Source organism: Phocoena sinus, chromosome 15 (genome assembly GCF_008692025.1).
Source record: "Phocoena sinus isolate mPhoSin1 chromosome 15, mPhoSin1.pri, whole genome shotgun sequence".
Taxonomy (NCBI): domain Eukaryota; kingdom Metazoa; phylum Chordata; class Mammalia; order Artiodactyla; family Phocoenidae; genus Phocoena; species Phocoena sinus.
This window is the reverse complement of record NC_045777.1, coordinates 27,876,669-27,894,225: the sequence shown is the minus strand read 5'-3', so window position 1 is coordinate 27,894,225 and position 17,557 is coordinate 27,876,669. Positions and strand designations below refer to the sequence as shown.

Sequence of the window (17,557 nt, the reverse complement as noted above, 5' to 3'; positions counted from 1 at the left end):
CTGAGTTCACATCCCGGCCCCAGCACTTACTTGCCACGTGGCTGTTGATAAGCAAGGCTCAGTTTCCCCTTCTGCAAAGTGGAGAGAAGAACAGTATGTTAAGGGGTGGCTGGGAGGACCAGTGAGACCACTCAAGCACCACTCACAGCCTGCTGCCCGGCTACAACATATGAAGACGTGGGGTAGCTCACCTGGGCAAGGATACAGTAGCTCAGTAGGCTTTTACTCCATTCAACATTATCTCTATTTGGAGCTCTGCACCACTGGGTGGGGGAAGCTCAATCCTTGTCAAGTCAGTCCAAGGGTGGCAGGTAACCTTGGGGCAGGGAGTGTCACTTGTCCGTGCTGGTATTCTCGGGGCTCCCCAATCCTGCCTGGTCTCTGTTGGGGTCCAAGCAGAGGTTTGTTGTGCCATCTCCCGGGTACCCTTGGGTTGAGTGCCCCCTTCATGCCCTTTGGTCTTTGGGTTACTGCCAGGTCACCCTGTGCCGGTGGAGCCTGCCACAAGGTCAGACCCACTGGCAGTCACTTTCCTCCGGATCCTGTCACCTCCTGGGCAGCAGCACAGCCTGGAATGTGAGAGCCCCAGATCTGGAGCCCAGCTTCTGGGATTCGGGACCCCTTCTGCCCCTTTCTGACTGTGTGACTTGAGGCAAGTTGCTTCACCTCTCTGAGCCTCAGTTTCCTCACCTATAAAATGTGGTGACAACACTATCTACCTTTATGAATATTTAATGAGATGATGCATATGAAGTCCTTTGCCCGGCACCAGGCGTACAGTAAATTCTCAATCGATGTTGGCTGTTTCTATTAGGAGTTCTCCCTGGAAAGAAACACAAATCCTGCAATTCTTGAGTTCTTCCTCTCCCAGATGAGACATGTGGCCCCTGGCTCAGAGATACAAGGCCCCTGAACAGTCATCTCTCTCCCACTGGTCAGGGATGCTTGCTACCTTCTGTGACCATGACCTGCCCCTGGCTCTTCTCTTGTGTATTCTCTTGGTCTGGGCTTATCTCACAGTATTTGAAATTTGAGGGCCTCTTTTTGGCTTCTGCTGTAATCTCCCAGAAGAGAAAAAAAATGAGTTACAAAATATTCTCATCACCATCGCCATCAGGGATGACCAGGGATGACTGGGGAGGACTGGCCTCCCAGACTGAGCTCTCAGCAAGACTCGTTCAGCTGGGACGGCACAGGGAAGAGCCTCCCTGTTGCAAGCTCGCCATAGCCGATACCTGCTCAGCCAATGCCCCCAACCCCTCTCCCTGTTCCCAGTATACAGGCGAGCAAACTGAGGCCAGAGAGGGGAAGGAACTTGCCGGAATGGCACAGCAGCGAGACCCAAAGTCCAGCTTCCTTCTCCAACTCTGCAGGGTGTCAACGAGGTGGAGGAAGCCCGATCTGAGACAATGGGGTGCTCCCTTCTGCCTCAGAGTTCCCAAATCCCCAACACCTACTCTTCTTGCAGCGCTCTGCTGTGGTGTCCTCCTGCCTACGCTCAGGGGCCACGGGGGTGCCCCACCCCCGCTCCCTCTCCCCCATCCCCACTCCCCTGCAGGCACCCCTCCCCTCTCTTCCTTCTACTAGTCTCCTCTTCCTCTTCCCTCTCCGTCCTCCTGGAACCTCTGCCCGATGACTCATGTCTGGAGCCGGCTATCAGCTCAGTGGGATGCACATCAGCTCTTGGCTCTGCTCCACCACTTCATCTGGGTGAAGAGCTGCAGCAGGAATGTTGGGGGGACAGGGGTGGGTGGGACAGAGCCAGCTGGAGAGCAGGCTTCCCTCGCTGGGCCGTGCGGACCAGTGGTTAGCGCCTGGCTCCTGAGTCCACCTCAGATTAGCCCTGGGAGCCTCAGCTGCAAGATGGAGAGTGAAAGGTCCTACTCCTGACATTGGATGTAGGGTCAAGAGAGGCAGCGTCCAGAAAGCATCTACCCATAGCAGGTGCTCGATAAAGCCCCACTCTTGTCCTGTCATGCCCTCAGCGCCCCAGGCCTCCCAGCCAGGAAGTGCCATACTTGGCCCTCTCCCGTACCCCCTAAGGAGACCCGTTCCTTCACATGAGGGGCGTGAGGAAACGCAAGTCCCCAGGCTCCCGTCCCACCCCCAGCACCTGAGGGTAGCAAAGCTTCTGCTGAGAGCGGGGCAGACTCCGAACCCGGAAACCGTGGAGCCCTCCACTTTCTTACCTGTACCGAGAACTGCTGGCCCTCTCTCTGCCGATCTCTCTGTGTGTCTCTGCCTCTCTCTGTCTCTGTGTCTGTCTGCCTCTTGTCCTAGGGCTCTCACAGTGGCCTGACTCGCTTTCTCTAACTCCGTGGGTGCCTCTGTCACTCTTATTCTCTCTCCTGTCTGGCTGGCATCTACCTGAGTCTCTCCCAGTCTCTTGCTCTGGTTTCCCCTCACCCCCAGGCCATCCATCCCTCCTGCCTCTACCTCCCCGGTGTCCACATGCTCTGTCCACACTGGAGGACCCAGGACACACTGGCCCGATGGCTAGCACCCCACCCCTCAGCCAGGCTCAGCTGGGGCCTCTTTCTCTTCCCCTTCTGCACCCAAAGCCAAGCAGGGAAGGGTCAGAGGCTGGGCAGGAGCCCCCCAGCCTCTGCTGTTCGCTCCAGGTCCCTGACGTCAAACCTCAGAATAACTCGGTCCCTCGGCCCAGCGGTCGCGAGGCCTTGCCTGGCTGAACGAGGATCGAAAGTGCATCCAGCGGGAGCTCAGCGTGGGGTCCTGGCCCAGCCCAAGATCCTCCCAAACTGGCCGGGGCTCCCGGCTGCCCTGGCCTCCCCAGGCTGCCCGTAAATTCTTGGCATTTTCAGCCTTCGGTTATCCAAACAAGAAATGAATCTTGGTTGCCGAACAAAATGTCTTGAGGTTTGATTTCCTAACCTCACGGTTGGCTCCTCTAAAGTGTTTGGGGCTGGGGAAGGGGGTGGGGAGAACAGCATCTACTTCTTGGAAGAATGGGGTTATTGTTCCAAGGAGGGAACCTAGAAACGGATTGCACAGATGCCCTGGGCGTAGGGATGACCAGGGAGCAGAGGCAGTGTAGCCCCTCATGCAGGATTCCCCAAAGGAGCAGGCCATCCCATACGGGCAGCTTCTGGCTCTCTCCTCCCGGGCCCCAGAGCTTGGCCTGGCTGGGATACACACAGACCCCTTCCCCTTCACTCCTTGGGCAGGAAATGTGAGAAAACAGGCCCCAGGTCTGCCCCTCAGCCTGAAGCTCTGCCCGGACTCTGGCCTCTGAGCATTTGCTTAACCCCAGAGTCAGCTCTGAAATGTCTGGAATGGAGCCTGAGTCAGGGGTCATGTCCCAGGGGGGCCACCGACCAGCTGTGGGCCCTGGGGAAGCCACCTGCATCAAGTAATTCCTCTGCAAAGTGGAATTTAAAATCCTGCCTCCCAGCGAGAGGGTAAGATAAAGAAATAGAACAGGAGTTATGGCCAGCGTTTATGGAACACTTCCTGTGTGCCAGACACTGTCCTATGTGCCTTGCGAGAATTATTGCACTGAATTGTCACAATGAGCCTAAGACTGTTTGCCCATTAACAGATGAGGAAACTGAGGCACCAAGAGGTGAGGTGACTTGCCCAAGGTCACAAGACCAGGAAGGGTGAGGTCAGGTTCACACTCAGGCTGTCTGATGCCAGAAACCACGCTCTCAACACAATAAACAAGACATGTCCATTGTGACCTGGCCCCTGGGTACCCAACTGGGGCCTGGGGAACAGAGAGGCCCTCGGCCATCACGGGGAAAACTCACAGGTGCTAGATTTTCCCCTTCTCCCAGGAGGCCCTCAGCCAAAGAGAACTTCTCTAGGGCTCTTTTGCCAGAGTAAATTCAGCTAGCACCTCAGCCATCAGGGGCAGCCCTTGAAAGCTGACGGAACCCTGAACTTCCGTCTAGGTGTCATCACTGTCACAACCTCCATCCTTGGCCCAGGGCCTGGGGTAAATCCCACAGAGACTGAGCGTGGGCCTTGGGGCTCCACTGACTCAATTTGAATCACATCTCTACTGTTTGCTGGGTGTGTGTTCTCAATCACTTTGCCAGTCTGTGCCTCAGCTTTCTTGTCTGTGAAACAAGGACACTAGTAGAAGCCACTTTGCAGGTTGCCGTGGAGATTAAATGAATTAATATACATGCAGGGCTGAAGACAGTGCCCGGCATAGAGTCAGAGCCCAGGGAAGCCAGCTGTTGAAAACATGCTTGGGATGCTCGGCACAGGAGGGCAATCGATCTAGGAGTCAGCGCAGGAACCCAACCAACCTCTCTGTGTCCTGCCTTGTGCGATCTTGGGAAAGTCCCTTTTTCTCCTCCCTGGGCCTCAGTTTCCTCATCTGCCAAGTGGGGAGCATGAAAACAAGTACCTCAGGTGAGGACAAAATGAAGTAAAGCATGCAGAGATCTGGTGGGGCCTGCAGGCTAGGAGGTGACTGGGGACTCTTGTAGCTGAAAGCAAAACGGCTTCCTTTGGACAGAGGAACGGAGCCTCAGAAGCTCATGCTGGCGGAGCCTTGTGGCCCTTTACTCCCGACTCCAGTCCAACACTCGTTGGTCTACCAAGTAGGGCTGAAGGATGGAAGGTGACTCCCAAGCAGCTGACGGGAACCCCCATATGAAAGTTCTGCAGAGACTGTAAATGGGTCCCCCAGGCACAGAGATGAGCTAGGGAGAGGCTGTAAATAAAGCGGCCGGGGTCATGCTGACCTAGGGTCCAGCTTCAGCTCTACCTCCCAGCAGCCCAGTTGTTTCTCTCAGCTTTTGACGAATTTTCAGCGTGCAAAAATTGGGAAATATGGAAGTGTGTAAAGACAGAGGGAAAAAAATCACCCAATCCCCTGATCATCTCCTGGTTAGTTTCCTCGCTGTTCATTCTATGCATTTGTAATTTTTACTGAGATGCTTTAGATGTATGAAAAGGTAGAGAGAAAAATCAGATGAAATTTCTTGTCCCCACAACCCAGCTTAAGAAACAAAGCCTTACCAACCTACTTAAGCCCCTCACCCTCTCCTGCCTCCTTCCCCCACCAGAGATGGCTACTGTGAGTTCTGTGTTGATGACCTCCTACTCCAGGTCCCTCCCTAACCGATGTATATTTGTTTCCTGTATAAGCGGTCACACTGTCTATCTCTTTCTACAATTTGCTTTTGTTCACTCGACCTTGTGTCTGTGAGATTTATAGCTCTGCAAGTGTGGGGAAAGCCTGAGTCACAGTTTTTCCGTCTGTAAACTGGGGACAACGGTGAGCACATGCCTGAGTTTGCCGTGAGGCCCAGATAACTAGCGCATGCGGAGGTCCGGGAGCGTGTCTGGCGCTGGGTCTGCTTGCAGGGAAGTGGGAGATGCCGTTATTGCTTCTTCTCTCTTCTGGGGTGAATGCGTTGCTGTGGCGACTCCACAAACAGGACTGTGTCTGTGCCAGGCACTATCACACGTGTTTTACAAACATTGACTCATTGAACCTCACGAGAGCCTAAAAGGTGAGGACTGTTATGATCCCCATTTACTGTGGGGACACTGAGGCCCAGAGAGTTCACACATCTAGGAAGTGAGGGAGGTAGGCTTGAACCCAGGCAAGCTGGCTCCAGACCTCACGCTCTTAATCACTACACTGACTGAGTACACTGATCCTGGGTGGGGGAATGACTCGACTACATTCACCCCAGGGTCAACGGCAGGGACAATCTTGTGGTGACAGGACACACAGCATGTCAGAAACCTTATGAAAAATCCATGCGTCCTTACAGTTCTGAAGCTCTGGGCTTATGTGCAGACATACAGGCCTGCACACGTGCACACATGCACCGTTCTGAACTTAATTTGCCAGGTAGAGTGTTCATTCCTCCATGCACTTCATCATCCCCTCCACTGATGTTTACTGCAAGCTTACACGCTAAGTGCAGGTGATGGGGATTCAGAGTAAGCAAGGAAGACTCGGTCTTTCCCCTCTGGGAGCAGAGGAAGAGACACTAACCTAGTAATTTCTCATGTGTAATGATAAACCATGATACATGCTGTGAGGGAGGGGCTCACCTGTCCTAGGAGTGGATAATAGGGGGCCCAACCTTGATGGAGGAAGGACAGAGGACAGAGCTGAGATGTAAAGAGTGGATTAGCAGTTCCTAGGCAAGGAAGAGAAGGGGAAGACATTCCAAGCACAGGGAATGGCAAGTGCAAAGGCCCTGAGGTGGAATGGAGCAAAAGGATTTTGAAGGAGCGAAAAATGTTTGGTGTGGCTGTAACCCAGGGAGTCAGCAGAGTATGGCCAAGATGAGACCAGCGTGTTCATCAGGGCCCAGACCCAACCTCCCCGGGCCTGACCCTGCTCTCGAGGCTTTCGGGTGCTGGAAACTGATGTGGCCACTTTCTGTCCTGCCCCCAGTGATGGGCAGTGGCAATGGACATCTGGACCTGCTCCTCCCCTCTTTGCCTGACCCTGGTCCTATCCCTGTCACCCTGTCTTCAATATCAGCCTTGCCCACCAGAGATGGGGGATGGGGGGATGGGTGAGGGAAAGAGCTTAGCCATTGGATTCAAATCCTCATTTACCAGCTGTGGGTAATGCTTGGTCTCTCTGGGCCTCAGTTTACTCATTTGTCAAGGGTGGGGCAATCTCTCCTTTCCTCCAGGCTGCTGGGGATCAGAGTTATACACCAGAGTTGCGCAGGCAGGAAAACCTGTTGCCGCATGGGGAGATACCCCAGCAATGCCTCCTTTCATCTAGAACACACTTGACTCCATTCCCCCAGGTGGAGCTGGGGCTGGGAGGGGAGCTGGGGTTACTGTCACATGATCACTTCAGTCAAGCCAGCTTTGAAGTGCAGCCTGGGAGAGTTACTCCCAGACAGCCTGGATTTGCCCTTGATGAGCTGTCTGTCCTTGGACAAGTTGCTTAACTTCTATGTGCCTCATCTGTAAAATGGGTTGATAGCATCTCCTACCACAGAGGATGGGATTTAATATACATAGAGGTTAGAACAGTGTCCAGCACATAACAAGCACTAAGTAGACACTTGCCAAGCAAAATGGACACACCACCCCACTCTGTGTAAGGGCTGATGCACAGGTGGCAGGGAGGTGAGTGACTGCAAGAAATGTGCTTCTTCACTTCCTCTTGATCAAACTCCCAATTCCTACACTTGGGAGAATAAGGAAGCCTCATCCACTGGGCCTCATTGTAGACAATCCTTCCAAGATCAAGGTTTAGATACAGACAACCACAAAGGGATAGCTGAACCTGAGGCCAGAGCCCTGGCAGCTCCTTCCCAGCTTATGAGAGGCACCCACATCCAGGTGGCAGAGGCACCCACGCCAGCCCCTCTGCAAGGAGGAATCAGTGAGCCCCATTTTCTGATGAGGACACTGAGGCTCAGAGAAGCTCCCTCACTGGCTCAGAAAGCAAACACCAAAGCTGTGATTGGACCAGCGCCTGACTCTCAGCGCCACGCACCAGGCCCACACTGGACTCAGCGCTCCAGCTGGAAGGTTGGCGGAGCCGGGCCTGTGCCGGGAATCGCAGCTTGAGCTGAGAGTTGAAAAGCGCATTCCTCCTCAACAGCCCGCTGGTCCCTGACGCTCTCCACTCCTGGCTCCCTGCCCACTCACTCTGCTTACTCTGAGCCCTGACCCAGAAGAAAAGCAACAGAATCTCCTGCAGGGAGGAAAATAGCCTAGGAAGTCTGGGCCTGGCGGCTCAGGAAAAACAAGACAACCCCCTCTGCCTTGAGCCAAGGGGTCAGGGCCTGTGTGGGCCCCCGAGGGGACGGGAGGGGCTGGAGCCAGGCAGAGGAGGAGCGGCCAACCTTGGCCGTCAGGCTCACAGCCACAAAGTTCGTTCCATTGGGAAAATGAGGAAACTGAAGCCTGGGGATGACAGGGCAGGATGTGATGGGCCAGACAAAGGGGGCAGGGCCGGCGAGAAAGAGGGTCTAACTTCTGTGACCTCTGCGAAAGCAGTGCAGTAGTTCCGGTCATCTATTGTGTCATAATGCGTCACCCTAAGATGTTCAACAAGTTACAGTAACCACAAACATTTATTATCTCGCACAGTTTCTGAGAGTCAGGAATCGGGAGCCCCTTACCAAGGTAGCTCCAACTCGGGTTTCTTTCCATGCAGTTACACTCAGATGTCAACCGGGGCTGTGGTCATCTGAAGGCTTGACTAAGGCTGGAGGATCAGCCCCTAAGGTGGCCCCAGCACAGGGCCGGGAGGGTGGTACTAGCTGGTGGTGGGAGCCCTCTGTTCCTCTCCAGATGGGTCCCTCCTCAGGGCTGCTTGAGGGTCCTCAGGACATGGGGGCCAGCTTCCCCCCGAGCAAGAGATTCAAGAGGGGGCAAAGCAGAAGCCACAATGTGACGATGTCACCACGGGCTCACCACCAACATCTCTCCAGTGTCCTGTTGGTCACACTGGCTAGTCTGACTACACTGGGGCATGAGTACTGGGAGGGTGATTGGGGCTACCTTGAAGTCTGGCTGCTATAGCAGCCAACTGGAGTGGTGAAGGCTGTGGTCTCAGGAGCCCGAAGGCCTGGGTCCCAAGCCAGCCTCTGCCACTCCCAAGCTGTGAGACTTGGGGGACGGACTCATCTTCTCTGTGCTTCTTTTCCTCATCTGTGAAATGGGAGTGATGAGACCAAGGACTAAACGGGCTAAGTAAAGCCCTTGGGGCCACACCTGGCACCCCTCCTCAAGCAGGAACCAGCCTTCCCTGGTTACCGCTCTCTCCCCAGTGCCCCGCAAGAGTCCTGGCACTTCTGAATGAGTGTGTTGAACAGACGAATGGGCCCCGAGACTGTGTCAGGTTTCTGGAACATTTCCCCTGCAGATACCACAAGCTGGCTCCCTCCCTTGCCGTGGGCCTCCCTCAGCTCCTGCCCCCCTGCCCTCCAGTCTCTGTGCGGCATTTCTTCCCCTTTTCTTCCTGTCCTTGGACCAGTGGTCTCCCCACACTCTGGCCCTCTGGCCATACCTCTCACGGGGCTCCAGGGGCAGCTGGGGCTGGGTTAGGACGTCCAAACTTATTTCTAGCAGCCAAACAATGATTCAGTGGAAATCCGGTGCTCCTTACATAAAATGGACCTATTTGTTCTTTTTAACAAATAGTTTCTGAGCACCTCTTATGTGCCTGGCACTGTTAGAGGCACAGAGGGCGTGGCCATGAACAGGGCAACCCTGCCTCCCGGGGCTGATGTTCCTGTGGGGGGAAGAGACAAATAGGAAATGACCGCAGTGATTTCAGATGCGCGACATGCTGTGAAGAAACCACAGTCGTGGCAGGTGGAGCAGGGCTGGGGTGCAGTTACCTTTGATGGGGTGGCCAGGGAACGCTTCTCAGAGGAGGTGACACTTGTGGGCAGACCTGAAAGTCAGAAGGGAGCTGACAGGAGAAGCTCTGGGAGCTCCTGAGATAGGGGCGTGTGGATGTGTGTTGGAGCATTGGAGTAGGTAACACCCTGGCTCAGGGCCCCTCCTCCAGACGCAGTGTGGGAACCACAGACACAGCCTCTGCCCAGGGCAGTTTGTTCCACATCACTAGTGTACACACCCTTAAACTCGGCAGTTCTGGTTTAAGGGATTTATCCCCAAGCAGCCTTGCAAGAGAGCTAATGACAAGTGGACAGGATGTTCCCAGCAGCCCTGGTGTGATGGCAAAAGCCTGGAAATAACCTACAGCCCAGCTGTAAGCAAACGGTGGGAGGCTGTTAAAACAGCAAGGCGAGTCTCCCTGGATGAATCTAGAACAATCTCCAAATTATATTAAGAAAAAAGACGCAGGGTGCAGCACGGTGAACTGACATTTTTATAGACTAAAAGCAGGGGGATATAAGCATACTTACTGCTGGTACATGCTTAGAGTTTCTCTGAGAGGAAACCTGGAAGCCCCTTCAGTGGCCTGTGAGTAGGGGAAACAGGACAGGGCTTATATTACCCATTCGAAAAAATTTAAATTAAAATTACAAAAAATTTGCGTTAAATTGAAACACATACACAAAACCGGTCAAAGCTCTGACCTTCCAGATGTCCATATGTCTGGCTAGACAGGGCAGTAGCTCCTGTGCGTAACTTCCTGCATAGTTACTTTCCCGATTGGGGCCTCAGTTTCCCTGTATGTGAAGTGGGGCTGGGCTGACTGGGCCCTGCATGTCCTCCAGGCTCGCCAGGTCTCTGCTCCTGTATCCCTCCCTGCCTGGGGCCCAGTGCCTGAGGGACCCCTGCTGAAGCCCTTTCTCCTTCCTTAGGCTCTAATCTCTGCCCTTCCTCCCCTGGGGGCCAAGGTTCAGCCTGTCCTGCTTCACCCTAATTCCCATCCCAAGACGGGATTGCTCAAGAAATAATTTCTGAGTGAATACATGAATGAAACTCAGAGGGTGAGGGATTAGCTTGAAGAAACACATTTATTATTGTAACACATTTTTAAATGGGACATTTTATAGAACCTTGTGTTGCTAGGTTTGTTTTATACTGAGATATAGTCTCAGTATGTGGATACAGTGAAATTCACTCTTTTAATGTACAGTTCCACGAATTTTGACAAATGTATATAGTCATGTAACCACCATCACATGATATAGAATATTGCCAGCACCCCCCAAAATTTCCCCTATTGTCCCTTTGCTGTGGATCCTACCCCCGGTGCCCTAGCCCCTGACAACAACAAATTCTGACTTTTCCAGAAAGTCATATAAGTAGAATCCTACAGTATGTAGCCCTTCGAGTCTGGCTCTTTTCGCGCAGCGTAATTGGAGATGCCTCCGTGTTGTCGCATCAGTAATTCATTCCTTTCTATTGCTGAGCAGAGTTCATGGGATGAATGGAGCACAGTTATTTACGCATTTACCAGTTGAAGTCTTTTTCATTTAGACCAGGGCCTGTTTCTCCACGGGGGTCCTTCCTCCACCCTTCCAGCTGGTGCCTGAGCCCAGGCTGGGCCCAGCGCCCACCACACAAGCTGACATCAGTCACCAGAGCTGCGGGCTGGCTGAGCGGTGCCCAGATTACCCATCCTAGGGCCCATGAGCATGCGTGGCAAATTGGGTGATGGGCCCCAGCTGTGGGTGGCCTTCGCCCCACCCAACCATTGGCAGCCACAGGACAAGTGGGGGACTAATAAGAGTGCTTAAGGAGCTCCCATTGCTCGAGAGGATCCCAAGCTACCCTGCTCTGCAGACCTGAGGAGTCTTGGAACACAGCCCACCAGCTGGTGACCTTCGGCAAGTCTTCTGGGTCTCAGTTGGACCATCTGCAAATGAGACTCTTTGGGGAGAGGCTTGAGAAGGTCTCATGGCTGGAATAAACTTGCTGTTTGTGTGGAGCAGAAGCTCAGGACCTGGGAGTCTATATTTTAAACCAGCCTTGTGACACGTGGGATAGTCTGAGAGCAGCCTCAGTATAGCTCTGCTTACCCTTGTGCATATGAATGCACGCTGGGCCGCATGTTAGAGTCCCCAGAGTATTGATAGAGGCATGGCGGGGAGGCTGACCTGTGGGTATGCTGGCAGCCCGGCCCAGGGTTCAGGGAAGTGAACAGATTGGCAACTCACATTAGGATCATAGTGACCAGAACTTGCTAGCGGATTGAGTGCAGTGGGTGACAGAAACAGTCAAGGATGGAGTCTGGGTTTGGGGCTTAAGTACTGAGTGAGGCCATTTACTGTGATGGGAAAGAGGGAGGAGAATGGGGTGGACAGGCAGGGATGGGGTGCTGTGGGAGCTGGGGAATCAAGGGTTATGTGTTGGGTGCTTCTGCCTGAGATGCTTTTGGAAGCCCGGGTGGTGATGGCAAGCTGGTGGGACATTCAGGGGAGAAATCCGGGTGGGATGGAGACCGCGTAGTCAGCACGTAGGGGGATGTGAAAATCCTAGGACCCACTGGAGTGGCAGGACCCTGATGCATCTGGGGCCTTGGGCACTTTGCCATCTGGTCCTGGGTGGAGCTTATGGATCCTTTTTCACACTACTACTTTTTTGTTTTTTTGGGTTTTTTTGCATTACGCGGGTCTCTCTCGCCGTGGAGCACAGGCTCCAGACGCGCAGGCTCAGCGGCCATGGCTCACGAGCCCAGCCGCTCCGCGGCATGTGGGATCTTCCCGGACCGGGGCGTGAACCCACGTCCCCTGCATTGGAAGGCGGACTCTCAACCACTGCGCCACCAGGGAAGCCCCAGAATATTACATTTAAATGCATAAAATAAAAGCCTAAGGACATCCAGTGATAATGCGATTATAATCAAAACATTAAAAGTTAAATCTGTGCCGTAGCTGTCACATTATCCAGTGGTGGGTTTGAGAATGTCTGTCATTCTGAAGTGATGGTCAGTATCATATTTTAAGATACTGTAACATCGGTGCTGTGATGTGAAAATATTTGTGATTTCTATTGGTAATGAAGTTGTACAATCAACTAACAGTGCTATGATTTGGGGCCTATGCTCATAATTGAAGGAAATACCAAATTTTAATTACAGGTTAGTGAACAGAAATGTAATTTTTCTCTCATCCAAGTTCACGGACCCCCTGAATTCTCTTCACAGGCCCTGTGGTCCCCCATTAAGCACCCTTGACCTAGGGAGAGAACGTAAACACCCTTGACGAGGGCCCAGGATGGGGCTCATGAGAGCTCCCTAAGAAGGCTGAAAAAGGAGGACTCAGAGAGGGGGTGATGGGAGGGGAGGGCAAAGGACGGAGGAGGGGAGAAGGAAAACTCAAGGAGGGTACATCTGGGAAATACTTCCAGAAAAAGGGAGCGGCCATATGGGTTGACTGCTGCTGAGGTGGAGAGTAAGCTGAGGGCATAGAAGTGTCCCCTGACCCTCCCCTGTCAAGGAGGGTTATAACAAGGTGCGTTAAAGAGTGAAGGGGCTCCCTGGGGCTGGGGATAGGTCGGCGGGTGCACAGGATTCAACAATCTGGATTGTATATTTTTCTTGAGTGTGGTAAATACACAGACTTTATTATACTATTCTTTATGCTTTTGTGTGTGTGCATGAAGTACACCATAATAATATTATTAATTTTTTTAAAAGGTGGGGACTTCCTGGTGGTCCAGTGGTTAAGACTCCATGCTTCCACTGCAGGCGGCAAGGGTTCGATCCCTGGTTGGGGAAAAAAGATCCCGCATGCCACAGCCCCAAAATTAATTTCGTTATTTCTTTATTAAAAGTAAAAAAATTAAAAGGTGAGCGTGGGAATGGAGGTGAAGATGGAGACAACTTGTTCAAGAAGTTTTGTTGTTTGGGGGAGCAGAGAAACTGGAGACACAGATAGGGGGGCTGTGGAGTCAAGGATATTTTTTTTCTTTAATTTTTAGCTGGGAGCCCTTGGAGCACATGTGTGTGCTGAGGGGGGGGGCGCTGATGGTGCAGAGGAGGAAAGAAGGGGCCAAAGGGACAAAGGCTTGAGAAGCTCGGACGTACTTGTCTCCCTGGTCCTCAAGTCCCCTTTGTGACCTCTGCACCACGGGTTCTCACACTTAAGCGAGCATCGGCTGGCTGGGCCTCTCCGCAGAATTTCTGATTCAGTAGGTCTAGCGTGGGGCCTAGAAACTTGCATTTCTCACAGGCTCACTGGCGATGCTGCCACAAGGACTGCAAGTTTAGAACCACTGCTCTAATCAACACCACTTGCGCCCCCTTCAGGATTTAACATCGCACTACAACGGACCATGCCCCTTCTAAGGCACTCAAGGGAGGAAGGTATGGGAGCAGACACTTGAGATGGAAGAGACTAAGGAAGAAGCAGCTGGAACCTGACCCCCAGCCAAGGTCACTGCCTCTCTCTTGGAAGCACCAGTCTTCCCAGGGACCCTGGGAGCTGCCCTTTTGGACCTCCTGGAAGACTGACAGGAGAAGGGAAGGAGCCAGGGCTGGGGGATAGAGACTGTGGCAAGAGGCCAGCAAGTGTGCCAAATGGAGATGGAGTGGAGGAGGGGCACCGGCTCTCTGCCTTCAGGCACTGAGCCCTGAGAACATGCTGTTCACCTTTGCAATTTGATCCTAGTCTCACACCAGACCAGTTTTCTCCTGCTCTTGGGAAAGAGAGCCGCCCTGTCAAAGAAACGACCATTAGCTTGTCAGATCCCAAAACATCTGAGCTGGGAGAACCCTTGGAGACTGGCCAGTTCAGCTCCATTTCACAGATGGAGGGGGCCAGAAAATAGAAAGTCCAGCTTGGTTGATGGACCTGCAAACTCTTGTACGGGGAAAGATGCATCCCCACTTCCTGCTACTGACTCAGCCCTAGGAAGCTGGGTAACGGGCATGACACTGGGTGCTATGCTCTGACCCTTGCTGCTTCCCCTTTTCATCGACTCATTGAACACATTTTTTTTTGAGCACCCACTGTAAGCTAAGCATTGTGCTAGATATGGAGATAAAGCAAGATCAAGCCCCTTGCTTCACGGCACTGACATTCCAAGGGTAAATTTTAAAAGGCAATAAACAGATAAATATGTAATACGAAGTCAGGGAGTGATAAGTGGTAGGAAGAGACCTGAAATGACATGAGGGAGTGAGCCTTGTAGATGGTGTGTGAGTGGGGAGGATCCACACAGAGGGAACAGCATGTGCAAAGGCCCTGAGGTGGTTGTGTGCTTGCTCTGTTGGAAGGGTGTTACAGAGGCCAGTGTGTCTGGAGCTGAGTGAGGGAGAGAAGGCAAGGAGAGGAAATCAGAGTGGTAGCAGGGGGCCAGGTCATGAAAGAACCTGCGGTCAGAGAGGATTTTGGCTTTCCCTCTGAGTGAGACAGGAACCCTGGGAGGGTTTTGAGCAGAGGAGAAATGTGATTTGACTTAGGTTTAATAGGATCCCTCTGGCTGCTGAGGGGAGGATGCCCCTGGTTGCTCTATGTCCTTCCATGGGGACATATGGAAGGGACAGGAGCCTTCCCCCAGGCCCTACCCATGACCCCAGCCCACCGTCTGTCTCCCCACAGCTAGAAAGGTACATCCAGATGAACCTGAGGTTGGAGCTGGCACAGGCCCAGCAGCACATGGTCCAGAACCAGACAGCCACCATGCTGGAGCTGGGCACCAGCCTCCTGAACCAGACCACCGCCCAGACCCGCAAGCTGACCGACGTGGAGGCTCAGGTACCGGAGGGTGAGGGGGCAGCACTGGGGGGCCTGTGGCAGGCCAGGCTGGCTCACAGCCCTAGTCATCTTGCCCTGACCCCTGTCCCTGGGTGAGGTCAGGGCCTCCTCTGACCCTGTAGCCTCCTGGGCTCCTCCCTGACAACCCCGTTACAAAGCTCTCCCACCAGGCCATGAGCCCAGGGTAGGGAGAGGGGGGAGGGTAGACACTGGGTTTGGCTCTTCTGCCTCTGTGACTCCAGTGTCCGGGTCCGTGCTGGGCACTGGGATGAGGGGATGCAGCAGCACACACACCCCAAAGGACTCGCAGTGCTCCAGGGGAAGGTGGATAATAAACAATTCATTAGAACTCAGGGGGCCAGTGACTCTGAAAGAGGAGGCCACAGGGAACAGCGGAGAGGGAAGGAGAGGACAGGAGTAGAAATGAGAGGGTGAGTGACTGGCTGAAAAGACACTGACAAATGGGCACATGTTGTTAAACCCCACTATGTACCAGGCACTGTTGGATGGGGCTGGTTCTAGTTTACAGCAGTAAACAAAACAGGCGTGGATCCCTACCCCCATGAAGCTTCCTTTCTAATGAGCACCAAGAAAACAAGCAGGATAAATAACATATGTGTGTGAGACGGTGGTAGCACTAGGGAGAAAGTAGCATGGACGAGATCAGTGGGGAGTGTGTGCCGGGAGTGGTGGGAGGGGCGAGTTGCAAGTTTAGACAGTACAGCCAGGAAGGCACCACTGGGAGGGTAGAATTGGAGCCAGGCTTACTGGGAGAACCTTCCCGACAGGGAGAACGGTATATGCAAAGGCCCAGGGGTGGAACGGTGCTGGCAAGCTCCAGGAGCGTCAGGGAGGCCGGTATGGCTGGAGTGACCCAGGGAGACTAGTGGGCTCAGACAGGTGATGGGGGCAGATGGCGTCACAGGGCTTTGCAGGCCACTGCCGTGTGAGGTGGGAGCCACAGGGAGAGCATAGGGGCTGCTTTTTAAGTCTGCCTCAGACTACCGAGCAGCCAAGGGCTGCAAGGGGCAAGGGCAGGAGCAGAGAGCCCTGTGAGTAGGCTGGCCCGGGTACGGCGGGAGATGGAGGCCGGGGCCTGAGTGGGGGCGGGGAAGCGCAGGGAAGTGGTCAGGTACCCATTTGGAAGGTGGAGCTGATGGGACCTGCTGATGAATTAGATGGGGGGGGGGGGGGTCAAGGGTGACTCCTGCTGGGGTCCGAGCAGCAGGAGGAATGGAACTGCCATGCAGTGATGGGGAAGAGTAAATTTAAGAAGCAGATCATAAGCTCAGTTAGGGTCTGTGAGCGAGTGAGTGAGTGAGGAAATACTGAGAGGGTGGAAATAGGTCAGCAAGTTTCTGGAATGGCAGGGCCCAAGGTCAGGTGTGTGGCTGTTGGCAGGGCTTACATGGGCCCCCACCTCCCCCCACCCCCCGCTCGCCGGGGCAGGTCCTGAACCAGACATCGAGAATGGAGATCCAGCTTCTGGAGACGTCACTGTCCACCAACAAGCTGGAGAAGCAGCTGTTGCTGCAAGGCCACGAGCTCCACCGGCTGCAGGGCCACAACAGGTGGGCACGGGCACCCTGGCACTGGACAAGGACAAGGGCTGGGACCAGGGCTGAGGGCCAGGGCCAGCTGGGACCCAAGTGGGCTTGAGACCGAGGGTGAGCACCAGAGCCAGCCAGGGCTGGGCTCGGGCTGGGGCCGAGGTTGGAAGTTGGACTTGGGCTAGTGCCTAGGCTGGGGGGTGGCGCCAGAGCTAGGGGCCTGGATTAAGACTGGAGTGAGGGGACACTTGGGGGACTAGGGCTGGAGCTAAAGCTGGGACGTGACCAGGGCTGGGGGAAAGACTGAAACCAGGGCTGGGGATCAGACTGAAGCCGAGAGTGAATGTGGACCCTGGGGCTGGCGGCCAGGCAGGCCTGGGGCCTGGCTACCCTGTCCTGGGTGGGACAGGGGACAGGCATTTTCCTGGGGCTCAGGACACGCTGATTCTTTCTCTGATCTTTCTATCTTTCCCTCTCTCTTTCTTTCCTTCTTTTCTTTCTTCCTTTATTTATTTCATAAATTTTTAACAGCTTTATTGAACTACCATTTACATACCATACAATTCACCCTGTACATTTTAATTTGATTTACTTACTTGTAAACAAATAAATCTGATCTCATCTACCAACTCTCCTTCCCGGAAGCAACCACAGTTACCAGTTTCTTTTCTGCATTAGCAGAGAGTCTCCGCATTTATAAGCAAAGACACACAAGGGGAACACCCTTTAAATTACAAAGAAAGAAAGAGTCCTGGGGTACAGATAAGGCAGAGAGACATGGACCTCTGAAGCTGATTTCATCTTGGTTTCGAGCTGAGTAGAGAAAACACTGCCAAGGTCTGGCTGCTGGAGGAGGCACCGAAGCAGCCACAGGCCTGTGTACAGGGCGAGATGTGACTGTTGCTCACG

General features: G+C 53.7%; 1 protein-coding gene across 1 annotated transcript in view; it reads left to right on the top strand.

The window, feature by feature from the left end:
* ANGPT4 (angiopoietin 4) overlaps positions 1-17,557 on the top strand; it is a 39,091-nt gene that overhangs the window by 4,242 nt on the left and 17,292 nt on the right. Inside the window, 2 exon segments of the mRNA XM_032605751.1 lie at positions 14,943-15,098; positions 16,548-16,669. Coding sequence (XP_032461642.1) covers positions 14,943-15,098; positions 16,548-16,669 — 278 coding nt within the window.